The 25,386-nt window shown below is 40.4% G+C and overlaps 2 protein-coding genes across 2 annotated transcripts; one reads left to right on the forward strand and one right to left on the reverse strand.

Moving 5' to 3' along the window:
* Positions 1-14,578: 14,578 nt before the first annotated feature.
* Positions 14,579-16,218, forward strand: LOC146386269 (uncharacterized). Its single transcript, XM_084932365.1, has 4 exons — positions 14,579-14,661; positions 14,771-14,926; positions 15,342-15,434; positions 15,639-16,218. The coding sequence occupies exons 2-4, from the start codon at positions 14,822-14,824 to the stop codon at positions 15,765-15,767; spliced, it is 327 nt and encodes a 108-aa protein (XP_084788491.1). The 5' UTR covers positions 14,579-14,661; positions 14,771-14,821; the 3' UTR covers positions 15,768-16,218.
* Positions 16,219-18,376: 2,158 nt separating this feature from the next.
* On the reverse strand, positions 18,377-22,658 carry LOC146386270 (uncharacterized). Its single transcript, XM_084929894.1, has 4 exons — positions 22,618-22,658; positions 21,865-22,147; positions 21,154-21,234; positions 18,377-20,528 (listed from the first exon to the last, which is right to left on the reverse strand). The coding sequence occupies exons 1-4, from the start codon at positions 22,656-22,658 to the stop codon at positions 18,936-18,938; spliced, it is 1,998 nt and encodes a 665-aa protein (XP_084786020.1). The 3' UTR covers positions 18,377-18,935.
* Between the last annotated feature and the right edge of the window lie 2,728 nt (positions 22,659-25,386).

The raw sequence follows: 25,386 nt of genomic DNA on the forward strand, positions 1-25,386 counted from the left end.
GCATATGGTAAGGTGCATAGTCTATCGGCTTGTTTCTTCCCGTCTCCTGTATCCGGCCGTTCCTCTCGCTGTCGGAATTCGCGCCTCAGAGACAAAGTTATTTTTCAAAAAAAAAAAGAAAGAAAGAAACAGCAACAACTAATAAACAGAGTTTTTGCACGTTCATTGCACATTTGTGGGAATATTTAAATCTGTACTTTTTATTAATTACTTTTCATTTTATCTTTATTTTTAAAATCACCATGGTAATGCGCATGCGCATATTCTCCTGCACGCAAAGGGCTTTGGAGTTGACGTAACGCCGCAATGCATTGTGGGAGCGCAGCACCATCTTGGCAGGCCACGAATCAAAACAAGATTGTTACGAACCATTCTGAAAAGTAGCTCAAAAGAAAAAGGACGGTATAGGGCTTTGGAGTTGACGTCACGCCGCAGTGCATTGTGGGATCGCGGCACCATGACAGAAGGCCACAAATCAAAACACAGTAAGTGTTGGAAGCAGGACTGCCAGAACCATGCTTAAAATCAGCGCAAAAGACAAAGGGCTGTATCGCGACCGATTGCGCCCAGACGCCAAGAGATGGTAGCGTGCATTGGTAATGTGGACCCGTCTGAAATAAGGCAGTGGAGCGGAAACCCAGACAGCCTACCACCGTTGTCCTATCCCGATATTTTCGCGTACCTTGTCTGTGGAGTCAGCGCATACACGGCGAATCATTTTCGGAATTATAAATCCCTGGAGGCGCACACCTAATTCCCAAACAGTTGGGTACAAGATTTGGCCGTTTTTAAGCCTCCACGTTGTGAGTACGTTGACCATATGACCAAGATACAGCCAGAGGTTGCACATAACATTGACTTCTCCTCAGCAGCTGCCCCAAAAATTGCTCTAGATGAACGATTCACCATTGGTGCCAGCTGTGTGTTGCCATGTAAATAGTTTGCATTTCATGTGTAACCGCACATGTATTTGCTAAGTACATGTGAACAGATCTTGAATAATAATAAAAAAAAACAACAACATACTTTTCATTTCTGTTGTATTGAAACCACTTCACAGAAAGTACAATTATTTACAATGAACTGTACATGCAACACAGCAGTTTTATGAATATTCAACAAGAGCAAGCTTCATTTGGCCCTGGTTTGACAACCACACTGGGGCACATGTTCATCAAAACACAGCACACCTTAACATTGTTATCAAGCAGTGTTGTGTCTTCACCCTCACATGATATGAGTAACTCCTGTCCACAGCCTCCATGACATGGTGATTTTGTTGTTGGTCTTCTGTCAGATCTTCATCTATTACTTCTGCACAGCGCACACCTTCAGACTCTGCAGCTGTATAATGAAAGCCTGTAAGATAAAATTAGTGCATACACATAAGGTAAATGTACACCAGTATTCCAGGTGTGTGATTCATCTGAAAGTTATGTGCAGATTAGCGTACAATGAGCACAATTTTGTATGTTTTTGGGGCGGGGGTTACCTCCGATGGGTGCTCTTTTTCGCTTTCGTTGCACTTGCCTTGCGTGCCTGACGTCTTCGTTTAGTAATATCGGATACATGAGATCCCTCCCGTTGCCTCCAGGAGGGGAAACGATGAAAAGAGAGCCCATTTTCCAGCTTCTTGCCTTCCCTATCATGTGATCTAACGTTGCAACCGACCACGCAGTATGTACGAACCATAGCTGACGCTTCCGTGTGCTTCGTTTGGCCTACTGTCATGGCCCCCTCCCGTGACATCACGATCCAAAGCTCTATAGAGATTGAAAATGTGACGTCATTCAGGGGTAAAACCGCAAAGGATTCTGGGAACGAGTGGCAAGCAGTACTAACGCACGCAGGCTTTCACATGAAAAAAGTCACACAGCGATAAAAAGAAACAGAGTGGCAAGAAGCTGTTGTATTATTAACTGCAATAGCCGGTCGCATGACAGCCAGGGGAAGCCGACGGGTAAAGAGATCGGTTTTTATCGGATTCCATCGTTGAACAGAAATTGTTCAAGCCGTGTTACCGAAGTAACAAAGAGGCGACGGATGGCCTGGATTGCAGCCATTCGAAGACCAAATATAACGTCCCAGAACACTCCAGCTCACATGTTAGTCTGCTCCAAGCATTTACACAAAGGTCAGTCTTCTGTTGTAGTTAATACGTCATTTATCATAACATAATTGTTGATGTAGGTTACAAATAAGTCTTAATTTGAATTGAATTCGTTGCTATGCTGCTTTGTTCACTGTGGCTTTGCGGGCTAATGTTTGTTGTGTTTTGTAGGAAAACCAGCCAACAAAATGCTGGAATGCGATCCAGACTGGGCCCCTCTATCAGCCTGGGTCAGACTGAGTTTAAAGCTGCTACCACAGCCAGATTTGATTGGTTAAGAGAGAGAGTGATATCAAAACAGCCACGAAACGTCCCGCCAACTGTTTTCCAGTATGTTGTTTTGCAATGTTTTTGGGTTTTTTTTTGCATTGTTGATTTGTTTTTCACCGAAGCAGCTAATAGAGCACGGTGGATTTTTACAATTTGCCTCTTTCTTGTAAGATTCTATAACAGAATGAAACAATAATGCCAGTTATAAATAAAGACAATAATTGAATGAATTACGAAACTCATTTTATTTCTATTAGATCTGAAAATGTTGTGTAACACTACAACCTGAAACGACAAATAGATGCGTTTGCCTGTACAGGAGATAAAGGAAAAAACAACAGCTGTGAGATGGAATAGTCCAAATCACCAAAGTAAACTGGACCTGGGCTTGTTGCAGGATCTGAAGTTACTAAACATTTTGAGAGTGTATGCACTCACACTTAGGACCATATAATAATAATAATAATGTGCGTGATGAAAGTTGGGCAGCACGCTAACGTCCTTACTCCACTCTGTATGCTCGTGTGGGTCTGACCCAATGACTGCATAAAAGATGGACGACGCGACACCGCCTCCTACCATTGTGCAAAAATGAAGCCAAAATATCCCGCTTGTGGAGGCTGCCATCTTGCAAATTTGGAGCCAGAGTCTGCGCAGTAGTGACTTGAGGTGGAGCGACTGTGTAACACTCCCGCCCACACACCCGCTGGACGTGACCGCAAACACGCCCCCCTACACTTTTTACGTAGCACCTGTGGCTCGAGTTTTTTTGCTGGTTTACCGCGACTGACGACTCGTTTAATTAAGGTAAATACAACCATGTCACTGTTATAAGAAAAGACACACAGCTTATCATCTCATAGTTCTAAAATCGCTCTGTTGTTAATTCGTTTGCTAGATTAGCCGCTAGCATACGCACTGTGTTGGAGGCTTGTTGCTAGCTAGTTAGCGATGCTACACACCTGTTACGCTAATAGCCTGTGTTATTGAAGGATTCAGCGCTCCTTATGTTTTTTTTATCCATTTTTAGACAGCGATGAGATCGGCTACACACTCCACAGAGGCCCAGAGTTACTGTTAATATCAAAAATATAATGCTGTCCTTTGAGATTTTAACATTTAAGACTGAGTGTAATGGATCTAAAACTGTTTAAATCTCTAGTCTACAGCCTGGTAACATGGAAACTTTAAAAAAAGCAGCAGAAGGTTTCAGTAGTGTAGTCTAATGTGTTCTTTTCATTTAATAATAATCCATATTATGTATAACAGCTACATTCACCCTGGAGAGAAACTAGTGAGGGAGACCATCAGGACCAAGCTGGGTTTCTGGGTCCAGAGGTTTGGAGAAACTTCTTCCCTTTCTTTCATCACAGCTGTCCTGTGCCAGAAGTTCTGTTGACCCACTGAAAGAGGCTTCATTTAAGAAACACCAGGAACACTGAAGCTCATCGCATTGATCAAGCAGGACTCATGAGCTTCACCAGCAGCTCCCTCACAGGGAAATCTTCAGAGCTCCTCTGCAGGCCCGCCCCAGGAGATGGATAAACCCAGCATTTCATGAACACTGTGATGGAGACCTTTGGTTTGAGTAATGTTATAAATACTCGGATACTCCCCAGAGGCTCCGGACTTTTACATAAAGATATTATATTCAGTCCTGTAGAAAGTTATATATTTAAAAATATATGATCCTCTCTGGTTACTCTGGTGTGAATAACTCTGCATCACTTTATGGTAAATAACACACTATCTGCAAAAAACTGTGAAAACTGTGACCTTTGACCTTCATCAGGTTTTATTTAATTGTGTTAGAGAAACTCAAGCGTGCTCTTTATGCAGCTGAGTACATCAAGTGTTTAAAACGGAAGCTGTGCAGGTCTGAGATACAAACTGAGGTCCTGTTAATGCTGATATATAGTGACACAGTTACAGGGGTGATTAATCCTTTTGTTTTTTTGTCTTTAACTTTATCAATAAAACAGCTGCAGCTTTCACTACAGCACATGTGGTACTTTAACCTTTGTATTGTTTTCATCAGTTCATTTTGCAGTTAACATGTGAACATGTTGGATGATCTGTCTGCTGTCACTGGGTGGTGCTGAGGTCTGAATCTGAGGGCAGCTCCTGTAATCACAAAGAGAACAGAACCATCAAACTGAAATATAAATTTTATCCCTCAAAATTGAAATAAAGCTGATTTTTCTGTCCTCACACACTCAGGATCTGAAGTTCTTCTCTTACATTTTTTTCAGTATTACAGTACACTACAGTACTTTAATCCATAGTTCCTGAGTAATGAGGAGCTACAAGGTACAAGCTTTTTTTAAAAAAGTTACTGTCTTTACAGATGTGGCAAGAGACTGAAAACATGCTGTTGTTTGCACATATTTAATATTCAGCTCTGCACAGGAGCTGAAGCAGGATGCAGCCTGTTGCTTTTACAGTATAATACTTGTAATAAAAGTACAGTAACAGTAATTAGTGACTGAGCAGCCCGGAGCGTTTCTCTTGATTTTTTTAGTCAGGGTAAATTCATTCACCTGCACAGCTAAACGAACCCTGACAGCCGAGTCCTCATCTTAGCTAGCTAGGTCTCAGGACCGAGCCAAGGACGGTAGTTACGGATTAGCTTACAAACACGTTTAACTTACCGAAAAAGTGCAGCGGGGCCTCGGGTCCTTCTGTCGGGTAGTCCAGTTTACTGAAGAACACCTCAGGCTGTCAGGTTAAAACACTCGGTCGTGTCTTCGTAGCGTAAACGCTGGCCCTCCTCTCAGAGCCTACGCTCTATCTGCTATTCCCGAACAGAGATACGCAAGTTTCTCCGTGACTGCAGCTGCCAGTCAAAGCTGTTATGATGACGTTTCACCCCAATTTAACATCACCGCGGTAGGAATTAGAATCAAACTTATGGGAGAGGAGACCCCTTGGACATCAATCAGCGTGATGAGAACTATTGATAACAAAAGAAAGAATCTTTGGAAAAAAATTATCTGAGGAGAATAAATTTATTTTAGTCTGACCCCAGTCCCATCTGCTAACATGGAGGAGGCGGGGTTTATGACCTATACTGCAGCCAGACACCAGGGGGCGATAGACGGTTTGACTTCATTTTTGGGGAGCTGTCGCGTCGTCCATGTTTTATACAGTCATTGGTCTGACCCTTCCACTCATTTGATTTTTTTCCTCGTCCTTTTTTTTGCCTTTTCATCAAGTCTGTCTTAGTACGGACCTGCCGTGTTCTCCGTTGTTTTGTACAGAACTGTTTTTGGGGCAAATAAAATGTAAGTAGGGATTAAAACCGCAGAATTAATGATTACCGGTGCTGGAAATGCTAGCGCTTGATGCAGCGTTTTCATTTTGTTGCCACGGGTACCCACAAAGCAATGCGCGAAAGTCACGTGGTCTGTCAATGTGCACGTTAGCATATGCTACTTCCGGTGCGGAAACTTTTTTTTGGTTTTTGTTGTTTTTTATTTTCACAGAAATGGACAACAATTATGGCAATCTCTACAAAGATTCTATTTTCCCAAGATGAAATAGTATCAGAACAGGCTGAATTCCAACATATAGAAGATAGATAATGAACAGGAAGTACAAACAACAACAAATAAATAAATAAAAACAAACCCCAAACATAATCAAAGCAAACAAACAAACAAAAAGACGTTATACCTTAGAGGTTTTCTAGTAGATCTACTTCCGGTGCGGAAACTCCTGTGGGGAGCTTTGTTTCCGGTGTCCTATTTGCGCCTTGTTTACGGTCCAAAACAAGTTAAGCAAATGAATGAATCAAGCGGCGATTTACATTTCTACAGATGTCTTGGGCATTTACCCAATATATCTGTAAATGATGTTCATCGACTTGTCGATATTTTTTCCCTGTGCCTCAGAGCAAAAGAGAAAAGGGATTCAAATGTTTCTCAGTATCTATAAACAGCGGTCCCTCGTTTATCGCGGGTGTTATGTTCTAAAAATAACCAGCGATAGGTGAAATCAAGGAGCCAATGTTATATTTTGACGGTGCAAAACGTTTGGTGGACATCGTGGACATACAGTACTGCACTTCAGAGTCACACTGCTTGCGATCGATGCAGCGATTCTGTACTGTACAGGAGAGACGTCACGGAGGAGATCGTCTGCAGCGATCAGGACGCAGGACATAATGTGATGTAAAAAATAAGCATGCAAACTTGCACTAAAAAATCCGCAAAACAGCGAGGTGAAAGGTGAACCGCGTTATAGCGAGGGACCGCTGTAATTTTGAAGGTAAGTCACAACATACCCTTCGTACATACTAATGTATAGAAACCGTTACCAGCAATTGTGTGGCTTTTTTCACGGTTTGTTAACATGCTGTGTAGGTGTGTACTTGACTAGCTGATCTCGACATAACGGGGAAACATCTGGTTTGACTATTCTTCACCTGTAGTTTGAATGCTGAACATTTGCCTGTTTAAATCATGAGACCAGTCACTATACAGAGATGTGCTTCTGAATGTGGACGATGTGTCTTCTGCTGCAGTGATGCAGTTCTGCTTGTGTTGAGTGATGTAAACAACTGATCGATCTAAACTCTTTAAACGTCAAAATTGATCATTAGATTTTTTGTGACACAACAGTGGTGAGTGTTCCCACCTTCTGCTCTTTGTAACTTAACGCGATCTTTCCGGTTTTGAGTTTTGGACATGGTTTTGGAGAATATCTTCGCAGTAGCGATTGACCGCAAAGTAACGCTACCGGAAATGTGTGATCCACACAGAAATGTGGTCACAATTGTGAGTTAAGTGTCGTGATATATGGAGATTATTTTGCACGTTTTATTTTGCTGGTTTATTGGTGTAATTTAAAGCCACAATGTCATGTAAGTTCCCTGTTGCCAGGAGAGTGTATAACACTTTGGACAGTAGGGGGCAGCAGCGTGCTTTGGGAACTGAGTCGGGTGCATAGCTGCCGTAAGTTTTCCATTCTGGCAAGACTGACCAGGCGAACGGCAGCGTGTCTCCTGTGTTCACTTTCTCTCCTGTTTTACAGGTCAGTAATGTGGTCAAAAACATAAAGAAATACACAGCTGGACACTGTGATACTTAAACTTTCATGACATAAGACGGGTCTGTGATATGTGATGTATTACACTGTCGTCATTTTTTTTATTTATTTATTTAGGACAGTGCATGTTAATGAACATAAATGTAAAAAAAAAAAATTACATGAATGTAAACATGCCAGATTATAGCCAAAGGCTAATTTCCATCTGTTGTCCTTAAACATAAAAAAATAGACATAATAATTAATAAAAATTCATCATTCATTCATAATAAAAACTCCATCACCAAACTTACACATACACACCATTCTGTTCCCAAATAAAACATTAAAACTATACAACTCATACATGATCACACACTTGATTTGTCCATAACCAGTTTTTAACCTTTGCCTTAAACAAATTGAGTGTAGAGCATTCTCTAATGGGTTGAGGAAGACTGTTCCACAGATGGCCACCCTTAACAGAGAGGACGTTCTGCCCAAATGCTGTCCGTCTGTGGGGTATAAACAAGTCTCCTCGGATTGTAGCTCGAGTGGTCCTGTCTGAGCTTTCTTTATGCCTAATGAACTGCTTTAGTGGTGGTGGAGCAAGGGAGTGTAAAACTTTATATATTAAACACACTCTTTTAAGTTTCACTAAGTTATTGAAGTTCAGTAATTTATGTTTTTTTAACACATGACAGTGGTGGTGGGAAGTCGTTTTTTTGTCAAGTAGTTTTAAACTTCTTTTATAAATGTTTTCAATAGTTTTAAGTGTTGTTGGACAAGCAAGTGACCAGGACATCAAACAATAGTCCATATGAGAGATGATCATTGAGTAAAAATAAGTTTTTGCAACATTCATATTTAAATTATTACGTATATGATTAAAATTTCGATTATTAAATTTAAGTACCTGGGACACTTTATTTATGTGACTCTTGAAGGATAATGTTGGGTCTAGAATGACCCCAAGATATTTAAATTCTGGAGCTAATTCAAGCTCTACTCCATCCAGGAATATGTTTGACTGCTTCAAGTTTAAGGGGCGTTTTGAAAAATACATACAGACAGTTTTTGAGGTGTTCAACATTAGGCATGAGTCCTCCAGCCAGCTATGCATTAATGCTAAAGCAGCTGTAAGATCTTTTGCCACCTGCTGGACACTATTTGCTTGCGTATATATAACTGCATCATCCGCATACATTTGAGCAAATATATTTGGACAGACTTCAGGTAAGTTATTGATAAAAAGAGAGAACAATAAGGGCCCAAGAACAGATCCTTGAGGAACCCCTGTATCACAGTCTAAATATGGAGATTTAACCCCATCCAACACCACACACTGTTTCCTGTGTGAGAGATATGAGGCAAACCACTGAAGAGCCTGACTGGAGATATTAAACTGAGTCAACCTGGACAACAATATCTGATGGTTTACAGAGTCGAAAGCCTTCTTCAGATCTAAAAATACAGCTCCAACACAGGGACTCTTGTCCAGCAAGCTCTTCAAGTTCTCCACTAACATACACAGGGCAGTATCTGTGGAGTGATGGGCCCGAAAGCCAAACTGCAATGGATGTAATGAGGGTTGGGTGTTTTCTAGGTGAGCAGTGAGGAGTTTAACCACCCACTTCTCAGCTATTTTAGATACGACCGGGAGTATGCTTATGGGGCGATAATTAGCCATGTCAGTCTTCACACCTGCTTTGAAAATTGGTGTAACTGCAGCAATTTTCCAATCTGTTGGAACAATGGAGTGTTCGAATGACATATTCAAAACCTGAGTTGTTGGACGTACAAGCAAATCCATATGTTCCTTTAGGAAATTTGTGTTAATACCATATACATCAAGTGCTTTTGATTGTTTTAAACCTGTAATTAGTTTAGCAACTTCAGTGTCTGAAATATGAGTGATGGTGAACAAATTTTGACCAGCATCATTCACATTATCAGAGCATACGACTGAGTCAAAGCTCTGACTGATCTCCTTAACAGATGAAATAAAGAAAGTGTTTAAGTTACTGGCAATAGACAGAGGCTCTCTAACAATAGAGTTATTTACATAAAGTTCAATTGTATTTTTACTTTTGTTTGAATGACGGCCTAGTAATTTATTTAAGTGTTGCCAGATAATTTTACCATTACCTTTGGCTCTTTCAATTATATTTATAAAAAAATTTGCTTTGGCCTGTCTCAAACTTCTTGTTACTTTGTTCCGCATTGAAGTAAATCTCTGTCTATCCAGAGTTAGACCTGTTTTCAGGAACTGCTTTAGTAATTGATCTCTTGTTTTCATTAAATTCTTGCACTCTTTGTTTAACCAGGGCAAATTAGATGTTGTCTTTATTTTTTGTCGACCTCTAATGGAGTATGTTGATATAACATCCTTAACAATGTCAGTGAAGTGACTGCTGCAGAATTGTGGATCATCACTACACAATAAAGGCTCCCAGTTAACTGATGCTAATGCTTCTGCTACATTTTGTCGCTGACTTCTTGGTATGAATTCATAAAAGGATCTCCTATTAGATGAACTTTGAAAGTCATTCTTAACCCGTGATTTTATAAGTTTTCTAGAAAATAATATAAAATTGTGGTCTGAAATACCAGTGATAAAATTATAAGATTTAATAATTCGCTCGGGGTTATTACTGAAAACCAGATCTATTTTAGTTTTAGAGTGTCTTGTTATTCTTGTGGGTTGTTCAATGTGTTGAGTAAAGTTCAAAGTCTCCATTATGTCCTTGAGTGTTTTTCTGTCCTTTTCACAGTCCCAGTTGACATTAAAATCTCCCATTACAATTATTTCATTAGACTTATTATTTATAGCATGATATTTAAGTAATATCTGTAGTTGTTCATAAAAAATATTCTTTGCGGAAGGAGGGCGATATAAACAGATCAACGTAAATGACATTTCTGGGGAAAGAGTGATTTTAACAGAAATATGTTCTATTTCGACATCTATTGGTAAACTAAGTAAAGAGCAATCCAGGTGTTTTTTTTTTTTTTTTTTTACATACACAAGTATTCCTCCTCCTCTTGTTCCAATTCTATCCCTTCTGAATACTGTGTACTCTGGAAAGACAACCGCAGACTCAGGAGAAGAACTTGTGAGCCAAGATTCAGAGATACCCAAAATAGAAATATTGGAATTGCTTAGAATATGTTCCAGTTGCTCATGCTTTGGTAACATACTGCGAATGTTAATGTGTCCACATAGCAGCCCCTTTGGTTTATTTTTAGTGTCCCAGATTACTTTAGCCTGATTAAATGTCTTGCAGATCTTTGTTCCTCTGTAAATTTTAATAGCAGGATTTATTGTCCTTTTGTTGACAATGCTATGAGCATTTAATGATGAGAAACCCTTTACCGGAGACTGTAGTTTGGGTACAGCAGGTGGGGGCCCAGGCAGCCGAGATGGAGGCCCAGGCAGCCGCGTTGGGGGCCAAGGCAGCCGAGGTGGAGGCCCAGACAGCCGAGGTGGAGGCCCAGACAGCCGAGGTGGAGACCCAGACAGCCGAGGTGGAGGTCCGAGCAGCTGAGGTGGAAGCCCAGGCAGCTGAGGTGTAGGCCCAGGCAGCCAAGATTGAAACCCAGGCAGCTGAGGTGGAGTCCCAGGCAGCTGAGGTGGAGGCCCAGGCAGCTGAGGTGGAGGCCCAGGCAGCTGAGGTGGAGGCCCGAGCAGCTGAGGTGGAAGCCCAGCTAGCTGAAATGTAGGCCCAGGCAGCTGAGGTGGAGGCCCAGGCAGCTGAGGTGGAGGCCCAGGCAGCCAAGATTGAAACCCAGGCAGCTGAGGTGGAGTCCCAGGCAGCTGAGGTGGAGACCCAGGCAGCTGAGGTGGAGGCCCAGGCAGCTGAGGTGGAGGTCCAGGCAGCTGAGGTGGAAGCCCAGGCAGCTGAGGTGGAGGCCCAGGCAGCCAAGATTGAAACCCAGGCAGCTGAGGTGGAGTCCCAGGCAGCTGAGGTGGAGGCCCAGGCAGCTGAGGTGGAGGCCCAGGCAGCTGAGGTGGAGGCCCGAGCAGCTGAGGTGGAAGCCAAGCTAGCTGAAATGTAGGCCCAGGCAGCTGAGGTGGAGGCCCAGGCAGCTGAGGTGGAGGCCCAGGCAGCTGAGGTGGAGGCCCAGGCAGCCAAGATTGAAACCCAGGCAGCTGAGGTGTAAGCCCAGGCAGCTGAGGTGGAAACCCAGGCAGCCGAGGTGGAGGCCCGAGCAGCTGAGGTGAAAGCCCAGCTAGCTGAAATGTAGGCCCAGGCAGCTGAAGTGTAGGCCCAGGCAGCTGAGGTGGAGGACAAGGCAGCTGAAATGTAGGCCCAGGCAGCTGAGGTGGAGACCCAGGCAGCCGAGGTGGAGACCCAGGCAGCCGAGGTGGAGGCCCAGGCAGCCGAGGTGGAGGCCCAGGCAGCTGAAATGGAGGCCCAGGCAGCTGAGATGGAGGCCCAGGCAGCTGAGATGGAGGCCCAGGCAGCTGAGATGGAGGCCCAGGCAGGCCTAGGCTAACTAGGCTAATTAGTTGTAGCCAGTCCAAATCACTGATGTTTGAATTAGGTCCAGGATTTAGTTCTATATCACCAGCCAAAAGTAGCATCAGAACAAGTTTCAGAATCTCCAGCGACAGTTGTGGTATATTTGATTGTTCATGTTTACCTGGGGGTGGTCTAGCATGACCAAAATCCAAGAATCTTGTGAACAAAAGATGTTGACTCCATTTGGCTGGGAAAGTGGTATAATTATCCAGCTTTCTTGGACATGTCAAACTCCACAGAAGATAAAAATGTATAAAAACAAAAAGACAAGTTGATGTCAAGATCCAGGGGTTTTTAGATGGTTTTTTAGGTGGGTTTTTTGGCAAACGCACAGGACCTGCCAAGCTGTGTGTCTGCACCCTAGCAGCCATCTTGAGAGTTCTCCTGTTTCTCGGTGAGCTACTTTAGCTCTGTAGGATGTTATAGCTAGGCTGTATGCCTGGGTAACGCTAGCAAGCTGTTGCAACTGCATATAATACTCCATATAATAATAAGAAGCACCAACCCAGTTGGGTTTACAGTTCCTGATAAACTTGTAGCTTTGTGTTCATGACAAATGTTTTGTATAACGTGTGTGTAAAGTGTTCTGAGCCCGCCTGAAGTCATGTGTAAACTTGCTGTTTCAGTGTTAGAATCTAACTGGTCTGAAAAAGACATATGAAGCGAGAGAGCTAATAAGAGTACGGCCAACAAAAATGCTGGCAAGGAAAGTAGTGCAGTAATGTTGAAAGTAGAGTTTCCTTTCTATGATAAGACACTACCATGATGATGTGAATTATTTTGTTTATCTCATTTATGGGAAAAGAGGTGTAGTTGTCATTTGTTTCATTCATTTAAACCCTTTGTTGTTTTATGCCAGTAGTGTGGACTAATATTGAAATGTACTGGTGGAAAACAAGTCATGTGAGGGAATGAGAAGTTATTGTGAAATTGAGTTAACAAAAGAGTGGAGCAGATATGCTTGTGTTGTATGAAAAAATTCTGGCAAGACTGACCAGGCGAACGGCAGCGTGTCTCCTGTGTTCACTTTCTCTCCTGTTTTACAGGATCGTAATCTGGCTACGCGCCCATCATAGTGGGGCCTGTAACAAATGTATAACCCCACATCCGGTCTCAAACCAGGAAGTTAGCATTTTCTCATGCACAGGGTCCCTGTCACTACCCGATCTGTACCGGAAATCCTATCGGTACCCCGCATGTGCGAAAGGTGTCTACTTCCGGTCGAAGCATTTTACGATAGTTACAGGTCAGGTACGGTGTACATTTTAGGACATCGTCAGGTCTCAAGAAAAAAGTTGTCAGGTATCAGACAAAAAAATGTCAGGTCTCAGTTCTCAAGAAAAAAGTTGTCAGTTATCAGACAAAAAATTGTCAGGTATCAGAACACAAGGTACCAGAGAGAAAATCTTCCTGCAGGTGGCGGTGTTGTCATGTCCCACCCAGTGTTGCCAACTTAGCGACTTTGTCGCTATATTTAGCGAGTTTTCAGACCACCTTAGCGACTTTTTTTCTGAAACGCGACTAGCGACAAATCTGGTGACTTTTTCTGGCGTTATTAGAGACTTATTTATGACGACTTTTTGACGTGAAAGCACGTATCGCTCTTACTCTCAATAAGCAGCGGGTGCTGCGGTGGGCACCTCGCCTGTGCCAAAGCGCTCACAGGCGGAGGATAGTCCTCCCCCAGCTGCTATCAGGGCAGGGCTCCCGCACTGACTGTAACGCAGTCAGTTCTTCTTTTACTGTTATGTTGTTTTGTGGACCACAAAGTTTAAAACTACACACACACAATAACTCCACCAGAGTGCCTGTTTCGGGTCACTTTTGCCGGTCCAAGCCCGGATAAAGGAGCAGGGTTGGAATTGTGACATTAAAAAAACAATAATTGCTAAAAGAAATTTAATTTGTAGTTCTAAATAAATTCTAAATGCATTTAAGACGTTTTTTACTGACTTTATGTCTCTATCACGATGTTATTTCTCTCTCCAACAGCGTAGGTTACAATTACATTAGCATGACCAATTATGCAAATTAGGCGATGACATCATTTAGCGACTTCTAGCGACTTTTAGGACAACCAATAGCGATTTTTCTTACTGAGGAGTTGGCAACACTGGTCCCACCTGAATTGATTTCCAAATATGTCATCAACGTGTGACAGTGGGAGAGCGTAAGGTCATTGACCTCACCGGAGTTTTACTGCGGTTCAGGCTCCTAACAACACAAGGGCTGTATCCCAATTCAGGGTCTGCAGCCTTAAAGTGCGCAGCCTTAACGGTCCACAAGGGCCGCGTACTTAAAGGCCGGAAGTGAGAGGCTTGTGAAATGGGACCAGTGTTGCCAACTCCTCAGTAAGGAAAATCGCTATTGGCTGTCCTAAAAGTCGCTAGAAGTCACTAAATGACGTCATTGCTTAATTTGCATAATTGGTCATGCTAATGTAATTGTAACCCACGTTCAGTGTTGGTCAAGTTACTTGAAAAAAGTAATCAGTAACTAATTACTGATTACTTCCCCCAAAAAGTAATCCCGTTACTTTACTGATTACTTATTTTCAAAAGTAATTAATTACTTAGTTACTTAGTTACTTTTTAAAAAACACGATTTACAACCTGAATAGGTGATAAAGCGATAGATCTCTCTAGCCGAAGACTTGAAGTGGTCAGCCTCTGCCCCTCTGTGGGTGAGTTAAAAGAAAGGTGGCCAGCATTATTCACTGAGGCTCAGGTGAGTATGTGTGATAACTTTTCCTTCCCACCAAAAAACATTCATGTTATAACTATGAGATCTGGTCTGTCATTTGAAATGTCATTTTTTTTGTCCCCTTACTTCTTAGATCATCGAAGAGTTCAGACGCATCACCACAGTTTCTTTGGTGGAGACATTCATGCTGAAACTTGATGAGTACACAGCAGGTCTTTTGCAGCTTATGCCTGCCAAAGGAGGAGCTGCTGGTTCCAAGATGAGACCTCTGCTGGACACTTTGAATGACGTATGTTATTTGACTTTTTTCACAAATATGTAATTATGGAGGGCTGCAGTGGGTAGCACGAAGGTCCTGGGTTCAAATCCTGGCCCAGGGTCTTTATGCATGGAGTTTGCATGTTCTCCCTGTGCATGTGTGGGTTCCCCCCAGGTACTCCGGCTTCCTCCCACAGTCAGAAAACATGGCTGTTAGGTTAATTGGTCTCTCCAAATTGTCCTTAGGTTTGAGTGTGTGCGTGCATGGTTGTTTATCCTGTCTGTCTCTATGTTTCCTTGTGATTGACTGTCCAGGGTGTACCCAGCCTCTCACCCGTTGAAAGCTGGAGAGAGGCATCAGCCATGTTTTTGTTTTTAAGTAATTCAGTCTTAATGTATGTAAATCACTCGACTTAGTCTTTTCACTAAATTGTATCTCCCTACAGACACAGAGCATTGAGAAGAAAAGGGATCTCCTTATCTGCTGCCTCATTAGCTACCTCGGGGAAAGACAAGAAGATCTTTTTCATGACTGCCAGGTTTGTCATATTGATAACAGATTACTTATTAACTCAAGGGATCCTAATGTTCTTCTCTCCTGTCCTCTCCTATCCCCTTTTCTCCCCTTCTCCATTCATCTTCTGTCCGCTCCCCTCTTTAGATCAACTGAAATATATTGAAAAAGCATCTTAAATAAAATAAAACATGTGTATGCTTTTTCTTTCTTTCTTTTTAACACGTAGGAATGTGAGGATTACACAGACAATATGATGAAGGTGATCGTGATCCACAACATCATGGCTGAGGAGGATCCATCAGATGTGTCCATTGTGATTGAGGGAAACCAAGTGATGGAGGGATGTGGAAGCTGAACAAAGGCATGTGTACTGCTGATGGGACTGATATATGCCCTCAACCTCGAATATCCGAAGGAGCTGAAGAACACATCTGACACTTTTGAAAAACTGTTTTTGGAACTTGACGGGGCGAAACTACTGAACAAGGTCCACGACCTCAAAAATAAGCTTATGCAATGCACACACATTTCCCCTCTTGTTCCCAGAGGATCTTTTGTCCAGACATAGCTTGATGGAGCTGTAATTTTTCTTCTGACAGCAAGCACGGAAACTATTGAATGTTGGTGATAGTGTTCTGTTCTATCTATACATATGTTTGATAACGTCCATGCACAGAAACAACCTTGTAGAGTTTCTGTGCTTTTGGCTTTTAAAATGGACTAAGTGGCCTTTGAAAGTGTTGTCTGCATTAGCTGTTGTGTTGCACTTTATTCTGTGTTTTTATGGAATAAAAACATTGAGATGATGAACCATTTGAATATCTTTTTTTGGGGGGGTACATTTTACCTTATATGAATAGGTAATGTTTATCAACTGATAATAATTAAATTTTATTAGTAATTATCAGGTATTACCAACTAGCAAACAAGAGATAATTTTACCTAATTTCAATGAGTAAGTAGCTGTTGAATGTATACATAAATATGGGGTAAATTTTACCCAATTTAATTAAGTATTTCATAGCTTTTTATTGAAGCTATTTTATACACAATATATTGAACTAAATCTACCACAAAAAAGTCAATGCAAATTGTTACCTCAGATTTATTGGGTAGATTCTATAGATGACTTCTTACAGTGCAGCCAGAAACATTTACCTCAGAAGCCACTCCTACCAACACCCTTTAAGATCAACCCACTTCCAGATCACGCCCCCTTCTGTTATTTTATTTTATTTTGTATGAACTCAAAATCTTTAGAGTTTCATATTTATAAAGTATCACAAAGAATACATTTATACCATTGTATGAGCTACACTTCTTGTAAAAAAACTGATTGGAAATGCATTTGAGAAAAGCTCCTGCTGTGACCTTCCTTCTGTGAGGGCACACACACACACTCACACACTCACACACACACTCACACTCACACACACACACACACTCACAGAGAGAGAGAGAGAGAGGGGGAGATCATTAATACAAAAGGTTGGAGCTTGTTTTGGATTTTCACTTGTTGATGGCTTTAATATGAGCAGTCACATAAAATTCATTCCAGTTTTTTGCCTTTGCTTCAATTAAGAAGTTTCTTTAAATCTACAACAGCTTCCTTTTCAAAGATTTTACTGACATAGTAAGGAAGTAGCTAGGGAACTCAGTAAGTATGAGCAACAATAGCTTAGGGACAGTTTCTCCAATAAAGAGGATTTCATCATCTGCAGTTCGTCAAAAAGTGGCGTATTAAAAACAATTCAGCAGACCCTCAGAGTGCGGATACAAACTGTTTTCAGCTGTAGAGGTAGAGGTACGCTTCATGTACTTATCAACATACAGTTTAGAGGCTTGCATTAGAGTGCTTTGGTGCTTGGGCATCTTTTATTTAGCACGGTTATACCATTGTGAATTTAGCTATCATATGTTTGACATGCAACTAAAAATTCTAAAATATATTTTTTAAATCAGTAACTTTGCAAATTTAGAGGAAATGTTTTCGGACAACATATGTGTCACATTTTAAACAGGGTTTGAATAATCAGCGCTGACATACAGACATTTATGCCCTGGGTATAACAGACATGCTCACCTTGTGAAAGGCCCTCGGATTTCTTGGAGCAGAGAAACACGCTATATTGTTGCTTTTCTCTATTGTATAAGCAGCGCCCGACTGTCAGAAACGCTCTGTGCGGGTAGCAAAGTCGGCTCAATGCACATCCAGGAATTAAACTCTTATGAACAGCTATGAATTCTACCTCTCTGCTGATGTGTTCCCAACAAACGATGTTTTCTACATGGCAAAATTGTGTGCTAACTACCTCACACCACTGTGTCTGGGATCTGAAAAAATAAAAAGTTACAACGATATACCTTGCGGCAGTTGTGAAGTGCTGAGGAAAATACTGTGTGTCTGATGGGGTGTTTTTATATAGGTGGACTTGGTTTCAGTTGGGCTCTGAGATGCAGATATAAAGAGCAGGTTGCAAAGAGAAAGGTGGAAAAACTATGGAGGTTCGGTTAGTCAGTAGGAGGTGTAATTGTCAGCCTGTAGAGATAAAGGTGTGGGGTGTAAGAAGATGTGAAAAACCTTTGGAGGTTCAGTTGGACATGGTTTCAGTTGACCTCTGACATGATAAGATAAGATAATGGAACTGTGTCAATGGAAAATTGTACTGAGTAGTCAGTACACTGCAAATTCCTTGTAGCTTGACAAGATTTATTGTCTTAATTTTAGCCAGATTATCTTGTCCATCTTGTTTTGAACATTACAAGCTAGTTTCCAGTCTCATGTGTTAGATGATTAAACTTGTTTCAAGTATATATTACTTTTTTTTCTTATTTAGTCAGTATATCTAAAAATGAACCATTTTACATTTATTTCAAGCAAAAATAGCTTTTAGATAGAGTGTAAAACAAAAATTATCTCAAAATAAGAAACATTCACCTTTTTCCTTGAAATAAGAAAGTCACTCATTGGAAGGTATTTATTTCAGGTTTTTAAAGAAAGGACATCTTCAAGGTTATATTTTGTCATAACATAGACACTGTTTCTGAAATTGACTGGGTAATATGACGTAAAATCAAGTAGGTCTTCAACATCAGTCAGTTCAGTTGCTTGGGCAAGGTTGGGAATTGCAATTTCATAGGCAAGAAAGTCTTTGTTGAAACCCAAGGTTTCATACACCTGGTATTCAAAACAATAAAGTACACTATTAACAATAAAAATGTTTTTTACAAGTCCAAAGATAGGGTTTAAACCATTTGCTGAAATGAGTATAAGAGACCTGTCACAGATGTATTTGTTTCCATGTAAAATAAGCCACTTTACTCTAACGGCATGATGTATAGCATCTTCAATCCCCAAAAAATCTACAACCTTTGATTGCAAATGGTCCATATTAGCAACCTCTGATATAGGACCTAGTTCTTTCTCATTTACAAATATCGGATGCTCAGTTCCTGCTTCACTTTGGCAACACTCCAGCAGCTGATTGTGGTTTACAAGAGACTTCCACACATTCTTAAAGTTTCATTTGGATGACCATTGTTTAAAAAAACTGTGTTTAGACTCGAATCTCATGCACATATGACGTATTACAGGTCCCAGGGCAATAATTTGAGACATGTAATGTTGCTTTGGGATTACATTTTTTTCTGGGAATAGTTGCCTGAATTGTTTAAGATGATCTTCTATCATTTTTTTTAGTTTGGACACAGTTTGTAAAGACACAACTGGGGCAAAAAGTATTTTAACAATTTCAATTAAATCCAAAATAAACTGGATAAAGGGATTTTTCTCTACAACACTGTACAATAAGAATGGCAAAATCTTGATCAATATAAGCATTTGTCCAGAGGATTGTTTGAGTCTGTTGTCACTTGAAGCTAAAGTAGCAATACTAATTGATGAAGGCTTGTCACGTATGTCCACTGATGAAAAAGGAAAGTTCTGCATGGCAGAATTAAACAAGTCCAATTCCAAATTTCCAGATAAAACAAGGTATTTCAACACACACTTAATTTCCATTGGTGCCACTCCTTCAAGAATTACATGCATAATATCCTGTGGCATCTGCTCTATGAGATTAAAACCTGGGAAATCAACTAATTTGCTTTGTCTATTTATGCCAAAAGTCGTTTTGAGCGAGGATTTCAAAAATTCAGTAGTTGCCCTTTCTATTTCAATGCACTGCCTAATGTGTCCGTCCAATGTCCGTCTGGTGAAACTATGTTCATTGAAATTTTCTTGCATTTCATCAAAAGTACACTCACAATGACGACATTTGCTATACGCAAAACCAACTCCTTCCTTAAATCCTGCAAGCTCATGCTGGGCCAGAGTGTCTCCACACACAGCAACAACTGCTCCATTTAAATAAAATTCCCCATTGACAGTGTTAATCATAACACCATCGTACAGTAACTTCAAGTCCTCATTGATTCTCCGCAGTATTATATCTACCCCACACTCATCTATGTCCCTAGACTTTGCGATTGCGAGAAGTCTGATGGAAGCCAACTTTGATCTAAACTTAGGGTCTATGTTGCCTAAGGTGTAATAAAACATTAGTAGTTTATTTACACTCGCACGTGACCCTAGGGGGTTACACATTTCTATCTCATCAGAATAGAGTATCAGTTGTAAAGCAGAGTTCTTCTTTGAAAACAGTGGGTGGGTTTTGAAAATAATTCCATCATTAATGTCATACAAAAAACTGGCGTTGGGGCAACTCTGAGGTCCAGCACTGAGCATGTCAAATAGTCTTGAATTGGATAATAGCTGTTTCAAACTTTCAATCAAAGGAATGTAGTAGAAAGACTTGTTTTTGATTGCAAGAACTCTCGATTCTCCCTTTTTAACTCTACAGGCATACTTGGAAATGATGATCTCCTCAGGTGTGACAGGGTTGAAATGCATCTGTGTTACACGGTCCTGTAGGTTTGAAGCTGCACATATGGGAAAGGGATCCTGAAAGTTGTCCAGTGTTGAAAGAACTTCTTGTTGTAAAGGTCCATTGCTGTCAGGTTGCCTTTCAAGGATGGTCTTTATTTTTCCCCTCAAGGACGTCAGAAGAGCTGTTTGATACTGTTGAACACCAAGGACAATGTTGTTGACACTCCTCTGATGGGGGGAAAAAAAAAAACACATCAGAGACATGAAAACGTAAATAGAAAATATAACAGAAGCAAAATGCAACTCTATTTCTTTAGCTCAAATTAATGAGCCACTGAATGTTGTAATTTACCAGTGGAGCAGTAGAAGAAGAAATCAACCAATAATTGGCATTGTTTTGCATGACATGCCACATGCATGACTCACGTGGCACAAACACATTGCACCGAGCAGGATGGAGGAGCATGAAAGGTTACAACAGAAAAAGTGAACAAATGATTACCTCATTTATTTATTTTTTTATGTAATTCTACTTCATTTGTCTTTTATGCCTAAAAGTGAACACATTTTACACTGTTAAGCCTATTTTAAACTGTTGAGTGTGCCCAGAGTTACATACATTGCAGTGAACTGCACAACTCTTGTGCTTAACTTCTTCGTAATGTACATTTGTTCTTAATAACTTATATAGGTGAAAGTAATAGCTGAATAAAACCAGCGATGAAAAACAATCAATTAATTGCAAAGACAGTGGACAGATTATGAAAAAAAATCATTAGTTGCAGCCTTACATTGAACCAGACTTATTAACAAGTTAACAATGACACCCCCATAATATCAGATGAAGCAGTACCTGTGATAGGTGGCATTGCTCCCGCACACCAATAGCAAATGCAGCTGCGCATCTGGCAAGATCAACAGTTTCTCTTTTACCCTACAGGACAAAAAGAAAAACAATTGTGTAAGAAAAATGACTCACTCAGAATGTGTTTCAAATTCCACCAGATGCAAAACAAAACAAAGAAATATTCCAAACTGTTGTACATTTTTGCTATGAAAAGATTCATACTACAATGGATAGCTAATGAAGCTGCAAATGTTATGAACAATTTAAGAGTTATTTAATGAAACTTAACCAATCTTTATGGAATCTACTCTGAAGTTAACTGAAAGAAAAATTTGAAAGCTGCTTGGTTCATGGAGCATCTAACAACAACCAAGGCAGGTACACAACACTGGTAAATAATGAGTTTATTTATTATGTTTAAGTATGGTAACTAAGCCTACATTGTTGTGCAAGCCTGAATTTCAGCGGATTCATACATTTGAAATTCAGCACTGGCCTTCATACCTATTAAAATATTCTAATCAAGTAGTTTATCTTAGAAAACACATAACTTTAAAACTATAACCTTCACTTGAACTGAGTACATTTTCTCTAGTTAGGCTTTACTACGGTTTTACTAAAGCTGAATTGGGGTAACTGTGCTTGGTTAAGGTTAAACAACACACATACATTTAAAAATTCGCGCGCGTACACACAGAAACACATAAAGTACATTACCTGATTCTGACGAGGTGTTTGAAGCTCAGCTGCGTCTTGCTCCATCACGTTCTGACTTTCCTGTCGCTCCTCCTCCAACACCTCCGATGTTACTGGGGGGTCTAGTGGTGGTGGCTCTACTTCAGTGCCATTGCCATTGCTAACAGTTTGTCTGAGTTCGGCAGTATAGTCGGCAAAAATGGCTGTACCAAAATTTTCGCCTCCTAATACATTTGCATCGGATGAAGCTGTCAGCCATCCTGTAGGCGGGTTCCCAGTGGCGATGTATTGTGGATGTGTGCGTCTGAGATGGTGGTAAAACGAGTTGAAAACACGGTAATCCTCGGCGCATCCATCGACTCCACAAATGACACGGAAATCTGGACTGCGACTGTGTGCAGTATTAATGTGACTTAAGAGAGACTTCAATGTTAACGCCACAAAGACGAAGCAAATCACACACCTCCAACAGGCCATTGTATTAGACTAAGTCAAGCAGAAAATATGTTGCAGTGTGGAGCTGTTACCGCGCTAGTTTAGGAAATACCAAGTTCATGGGGGGAGGGGGGTATTACAAACTGTAGCTGTAAAAACAAAAAAATGGTCACAAATAAGGAAAAATGAAATAACACCTATAAGAGTTTATTTTAAATCAATGAAGAAGAAATTTACCTATCATACTGACTGTGTTTTATGAACGTACAAACCACTAAATTGTATATGGAAGCAAAAATTGAGATGTCCACCCCCTTCATGTTCCATGTTAGTTGTTACCTAACTCCGTTTGAATTTGGAGTCACAGGAATCTTCTGCATCTGAGCGTTGAAAGAAAAACTGTAAGAGAAAACTTCGTCGAGAAAGAGAGGTAAGCAATTTTAATTTTTCGAATGTAAGTAGTGTGTAGTCTAATCACTGTTTTAAAGTCAAGCGGACAGAATAATAAATTTAATTTGAGCGCGGGAAGGAGTAATGTAGCATGCTAACGGATGCTAGCGTTAGCTTAGCAGCCCTCGCATGTGGTTCAGAGAACATTTAGTGAAGTATCTACTGTAATGTTGTGAGAATTCCTAGCTATGCTATTTATAAGGGGCAGTGTTAGCCGTTTGTATTAACTTAATAGGCACACTGAGAATTTCTTTCAATCAGCAAGAGAGCTAATTAACCACATTCAGGGTTTTCCAATGGACTACTTGCACAATCACTTCCGCGTTCTATGTAGTCCTGCCCCAGTGCTTCCAGTGTGGTTAAACCATGGCGACGTTCTACACTCGCTGCCTACAAGAGCTCCCAAAATTGAACATCACTGATGTTCATCGGATTTACAGAGTGACGACTACCCCCGTCAGCAAATTAGATAAAGGATTTAAGTTATATGCTGCATCATATATACACAACTACGAAGGTAAGAAAAAGTAAATTAACGACAAAGAAACGCTAGCTAGCGTCAAATGCAAACACTACGTTACTCCGCTATGTCCTTCATTTGATGTCAATTCTCTATATTACTCTACACCTCTATATTATTATGTTTTATTAAACGGTATTTTATGTCGTCCGAAACTATAGTTGAGGTTTTCTTAACTAATGTCACTTTTGTTGTTAGACACTGTTATAATAGCGTTAGGTAGTTGGCTAACTAAGGAGGTAGTTAACTACCTAATGCTACTCTTGCTAAGTGTAAAATATATATGTTTAAGACGTGCTGACATGAGTAATACAGAAATAATGCTAATGGTACTTGTATCTTTATTCAGTGTCCAATAAAGACAGGTTGTCAGGGGAGGTCGGTGTGAGAGGCTTGTGCTACAGGTCAATGAGGAAGAGTGAGGCACCACACAGACTAAGTGTAGGCAGGAAGCTGTGTAAAGTTGTTAATCCCCGTTCAGTGGGGTTCAGTTCATTTAAGCATTAGTTAAGTTCATTCCTAAAGGCCCATCAACTTGAATGTTTTCCTTGTCTCCCTGCTTTATCACTCCTAATTTGACTAGTCAGATAGTTAAATCAACGTGTGTTTGGGTGATCAGAAACATTTGACACCAAGTTAATACTGCAAATATACACAATCAGTTATTACAGTTATCAAGGATGGTTAAGTTGTTTTAATAGGGAGAGAAAGAAACACTAAGCATTCAGGAAGGTAAGCTTGTAGGGGTCAGTAACCATAACACTGAACTATGTTCCTGTTCGGCTCTTCCATGAAGATGTTACATTTTTAAATTTTTGTTCTTTCTTCTTAGATTAAGCTTCTGGATTCATCGCTGGTGATACTGACACATAGTCAGTGCTCCTGTGTGGCAGGCGCTGTTATGTGCAATCACACAGTGGCACTGCTCTTCGAAACAGCACACTACTCACAACTCACCCTGTGCATAGCTGCACGGAATCTGAACAGCAATGGCACAAGCCACGGACAGTGGTAATTTAAATGAGGTTAAAGTTTTTGAATTAGTCCATGTTTACATATGAACAGCAACACCATCCATAGTAAATGTGTCTTCTGTTAGGGTGTGAAGCCAGGACCCATCAACTCCATGATCTTCACTAAGCCGGTACCAAATAGGATGGCCCAGACTGGAGTACGGTAATTAGATTTGTAAAATTTGGTTTCATGTGTTACAAATGTATGTTGCTATTTGTTCATACATACATGTGTCAGAATAGGTATTAATTTACATACAACATTACACTTTCTGAAGACGGCTAACTCAGTCATGTACATATACATCCCAGTCTCTAACTTATGCACCACTGTTTTACACCTTTTAGTTTTTAGTTTAGTTGTTGTTCAACTGCTCATCAGTGGGATGCAGTGGTGTGACTTTGTTGTGTGGGCACAAGAGGACTACCTAGTGCAAAGAATAGACATGGATACAGATGTGCACAATGCAATCAGAGAAAAGGCAGACTATTTCTTTTTTTACATATATATGCCAAGATACCTGTGTTTGGAAAAATGAACAGTGAAAACATAGCAAAAAGAAAAACAGATCCTTCAGGCTGGCTGGAACAAAATAACTGATGTTTTATTTGCAATGTATTTCATGAATTATTTTGTTGTTACATGTTACTTTTATGTGAAATCAATAAACTGTTATTTAAGCAATGGCATCAATTTCATTTTTTAAAAACACACATTAAAACATTGAATTTGTGTAGAACTTATTTACATAGTATTTAAAACTCCATGCGTAGCATACTGATATACATTTAGACAATAACACAACTGAATGAAGAAAATGACAAATGGTATTTTTGATGTTACAAAAGCACAATGTCACTTATGATTTTAAAACGATTTAGTGATTTACTTTATAATTTTGATAAACAATTTTGTTGAATCTGAATAGTAATATAGTAGTATAATTAAACAGTATTATTAACATTCAACATTTGCAATGAATTTGAATTATCAATAACTGAAACTCAACTATCAGCACTCAAGTGCCAGTTCTGTAATCAAGTATTGTCAGCTGAGAAGGAAGAAATGTAACTGTAGTGGCCTCAGCTGCAGGTCATTTTCCATAAGTTACTTGTACTGGCACT

Source organism: Perissodus microlepis, chromosome 6 (genome assembly GCF_051167445.1).
Source record: "Perissodus microlepis isolate ML-2025 ecotype Zambia chromosome 6, ASM5116744v1, whole genome shotgun sequence".
Taxonomy (NCBI): domain Eukaryota; kingdom Metazoa; phylum Chordata; class Actinopteri; order Cichliformes; family Cichlidae; genus Perissodus; species Perissodus microlepis.